This window comes from Cyprinodon variegatus, unplaced genomic scaffold, assembly GCF_000732505.1.
Source record: "Cyprinodon variegatus isolate N-32 unplaced genomic scaffold, C_variegatus-1.0 Scaffold1240, whole genome shotgun sequence".
Classification (NCBI taxonomy): domain Eukaryota; kingdom Metazoa; phylum Chordata; class Actinopteri; order Cyprinodontiformes; family Cyprinodontidae; genus Cyprinodon; species Cyprinodon variegatus.
The window spans coordinates 179,502-183,420 of NW_015151693.1; the positions used below are offsets into that span (position 1 = coordinate 179,502).

Sequence of the window (3,919 nt, forward strand, 5' to 3'; positions counted from 1 at the left end):
CAAACAGTCTGTGATGAGTTGTTCGTATAAACACCAACACCTCCAGGTCCAGTGGTAGCCTCTGAGACATAGTTTTTCTTTTAGGTCCAGTGTGTGGCAGTAGCTAAACGTACAGGGAACTGGGTCCTGATGCCTTAGACTGGAAGCACTGGTCTGGAGCAGCAGTTCCTAAAGTATGGGTCTGGACTCCACCAATCAAGCAGTCTGTGTTTTAGAGCAATCACACTACAGATGAAACATGAAAAAGATCAAATCCAATGAGTTTGTTCAGTCCTGGTTTAACAGCCTGGGTTTAATAGTCAGTCTTTGGTTGGGGACTCGGTTCTCTTCCATTCTGGTTCTTTAGGTTCGAATCTGGACATCTGAAAAAGTCCCAGATTCATGAATCGTCAGATGAAGGTTAAGTTTAAATAGCTTTCCTCTCTTTAGGGGCGATTATTCTGTTTAAATGAAACATCTCAGGTGGGTGGAGTCAGCAGGTCTGCTGAGACATTTAACTGTGTCTCTGGACCAATGCAGCAGAATTCCCTCCAACTCTCTGCTAATTATCAAAGTATTTGATGTTATTCAGAAAGCAGATATAAAAGGTTTCCTTCAGGGACTGAAACTACGACGCTAAGATGGATCCATCTTTCTGTCTCCAGGTCAAAAGTCACTGAGTATTTATTGAGATAAATAAGCAAATAAAACCTTTGAGCGAGTACCCAGCCCTCATCGTTAAAGACTAAACTGACATTAAGAAAACAAATTATTCATTCAGAATCTGTGAAAAATGAAAATGTTTATTTTGGATTGAAGCGATTCATATTTGACTGAAACACAGGAAGTAACCGTCACACCTTGTCACCACCTGCTCTATACATCTACAGCCCAATCAGCTAAAGCAGCCGAAGCTTCAGGAACGCTGTGCAGCCAGGAGAGCTCGGCCAATCAGAGAGACACATCTGACCCTGAGAGATACCATCAGGCCTGTGCTTCTGGGAGCTACGCCGCCTCTCTGGCTTTTCAGGCACTCAGGCCTGAGAAAGTGTGGATTTCAGACGCCGCGGTCGCAGCAAATGAAGGAAAACGTTTCTAGGGATAAAAGATCCTAATCTGGATTATCAGCATCTCTATCGATACTGGAGCCTAAATGCTCTGAGCTGCAGAGTCGACTTGTGGCAGAATAAATAAAGACGGATAACGGCATAAATTACAGACAGGCTGCTGCTGCCCTCCTTTGTTTCAACGCCCTGACGGAGGATGCTGCTCCTGAATCAAATCATTTCACTGCTATCATCCACAGTTTCACTTATTTAGATTAAATATAAACATGTTTGTCTTTAATCTACAGATTTCACTAAATAGCTGCTTACGTTTTAATTTCTAGGATTTTTCTATTAATTGAAAATGATTGTAGGAGTTTTAGAAAATGTTAAGGTTGGAATAGGTAGCATCATTATTCAATAATATTTAGCTGCTGATTTTATCAGATTTACACAAAAAACTATTTTTTTACTCTGAGTTAAAATCACTATTTTACTATTATTTATTGATCATTAGTTTTTATTGCTAAAATAAAAACAAAGTAATTATAAACACATAAATAATAATGATATCATAATAAAATAAAAGAAAGTTATTTTTTTTAGAACAGATTAAAATAAAAACAACTGCCAATAATTTCACAATAATCCATTAAAACTAAAAATATTTGAGATGCTAAATTAAATTGGCCTTTTTCTGCAGGTCGATTTTTTATTTTGCCCAATTATTTTTTCTGCAGGCCTAATTTTATATTTTAAAAAAGGTTAAAATTGGTTATTTTTAACATCTTTATTTAATCTATTTTTGCATCTTTTTGAGTTGGCCTTTGCTGCTCCATGCAGCATCAGCACACATGATGCATCCGGACGTTTCATAACAGCCTTAATCTGAGCTTAGTTTTATTTATTTTTTAGCTGCATCGCATTTTAGGGTGTTTCAGTTTCTCTTTTCCCTCCTCCTGACAAAAGTTGCTCCCAGAGGAGGAGAGGCGCAAGGAAAGGAAAACATGGCAGAGAGCAGGGGGACTATTTCCTGTCCGTCAAGTTCAAAACACAAGCTGTTCATAACAAACCAAGAGGAAATTATAATTATAATAATAACAACAAAAGTTTAGAAATCTAACATTGCGCTTCAGAAAGAGAAACAAATTCACATTCTTTTAAATCATGCATATTTAAAATCCAGCATTTCTGCTCTGTGCTGCAGAAACTGACTAAATGTTAGAAGTCAGGATCAGAAAGAAGAAGAATCCTAAAGCTAAACATGAAGAGGAGAAAGAAAAGGACTTAAAATGAGATATACTACCATGGATGTTGGGAACATTTTCAAATCGTTGTTTGGCATCTACAAGACAACAGAATTACTGATGCAGCATCACAATTGTCTGCACACACACACACACACACACACAGCAGGGAAATCAAATTCAAACAATAATATATGCAAAGAGTTTGTTTCTGTAAGTTACTGTCAAACAAGCACAGAAGTTAAAGGAATCAATAAAAGCTGCAGGGCGCGAGCTGAGCGCGCGGCGGACAAGGTGCGTCTCCTTACCGCGCTGAAATCCAGCAGGTCGCTCAGCTCCTTGTCTGTCCCCAAAGCTGCCATCCGCTGCTGGTGATGCATTTTAGCCAAATCACCTACAAACATGCAAACAGCAGAGACGGATGGAGGGACAGAGACAGGAGGAGACCGAGAGATGGAGAGACAGCGGGGAGAGGAGGAGCAGGAGGAGCAGAGGAGGAGGAGAGGGTTTCTGTGCGCACCGGGTCGCTTTTCCTCCACAGCGGAATAAATCCAGAAAAAGCTTCTAGTTCTGCTTCATCCTCGGAGCTTCACTCGCTTCAGCCCCGGTCTGGTTCCTGGTTCCTGGTTCCTGGTTCCTGGCAGCAGGAAATAAAACAAACTGACAGGAAATCAAGAAGAAGAGGGGAGTGGGTTCGCGTGGGTTCGCGTGTTTTCTCCACTCGCTCTGCTTTTCCAGCCGAAGCGCAGCTCGTAGAAAAAAATCACCTCCTCGCTCTGAGTGGGAGTGGGTGTGTGTCAGTGGGAGAGTCCGCGCGGGCTGAGCGCTGCTCGCAGGCCGGCTGGCAGTGCCCTCCTCTCGGCTGCGGTCGCTGGAGATCCCCCGGTGCGCAGGACGGAGCCCATGTGCGTCTGGCGCTGCGTGTGCGGGGCCGATCAATGCGCGGCTCGGTGCGGTGCGGTGCGGTGCGGTGCGGCCACCTGGCTGCAGGAGCACCAACTCTCAGAGCTCCTCCGAAAAGACAAGGAGAAAAGATTTGATGCTTTGATTGACTGACTGTTTGATGCGCTGATTGGCTGCTTTTATTAAGAAAGAATCAAAGGTGAACATCAAAGGAAAGTTCAATCATTCCGCTGCAAGTGACGCATGGATGCAGAGCCTTTAATTCTCTGCATGTTACCGACAAAGAAAAAGAAAAACCCAGTTTCTAAAAAAAAAAAAAAAAAAAACTACGGTGTAAGAAAAGTTGTGTGTGATGTCATAACCCCCTCCACGCGGGCCGTGTCACACTAAAGGTCACTGTACGAAAAACTGAACGGTTAGGAAGGAAAGTTGAGTGGAAGGAAAAGGTGTGTGAGGAAAAAAGTTCATAGAATTAATCTGCAAACTGAGAATCTGATTAAATGACTTTTCTAGATTAATTCAGTTCCGCCGTTTAAATGTTTATTTCTGTTAATACTGACGATCGATACTGATGCTTAATGAAGGTTTACAAACACAGATAGGAGCTCCATCATCACATTTATGGAAAATGAAGAAAAAGAAAGTGCAGCTCAGAGGATGATGAAGAGGATGATGAAGAGGATGATGAAGGTCTGAAGCTGAGCAGCAGGTTCCTTCTGAGGGAGAAGAGGCTGGCCAGATGTG

General features: G+C 42.2%; 1 protein-coding gene across 1 annotated transcript in view; it reads right to left on the reverse strand.

The window, feature by feature from the left end:
• The window catches only part of LOC107102355 (transcription factor 4-like), a gene marked incomplete at its 3' end in the record, with an annotated part of 170,571 nt that extends 167,123 nt beyond the window's left edge, over positions 1-3,448 (reverse strand). Inside the window, exons 1-2 of the mRNA XM_015401628.1 lie at positions 2,581-3,448; positions 2,332-2,370 (exon numbers count right to left, since the gene is read on the reverse strand). Of these exons, the coding sequence (XP_015257114.1) occupies positions 2,332-2,370; positions 2,581-2,676 (135 nt within the window). The remainder of the gene's footprint in view (positions 1-2,331; positions 2,371-2,580) is intronic.
• Positions 3,449-3,919: the final 471 nt, after the last annotated feature.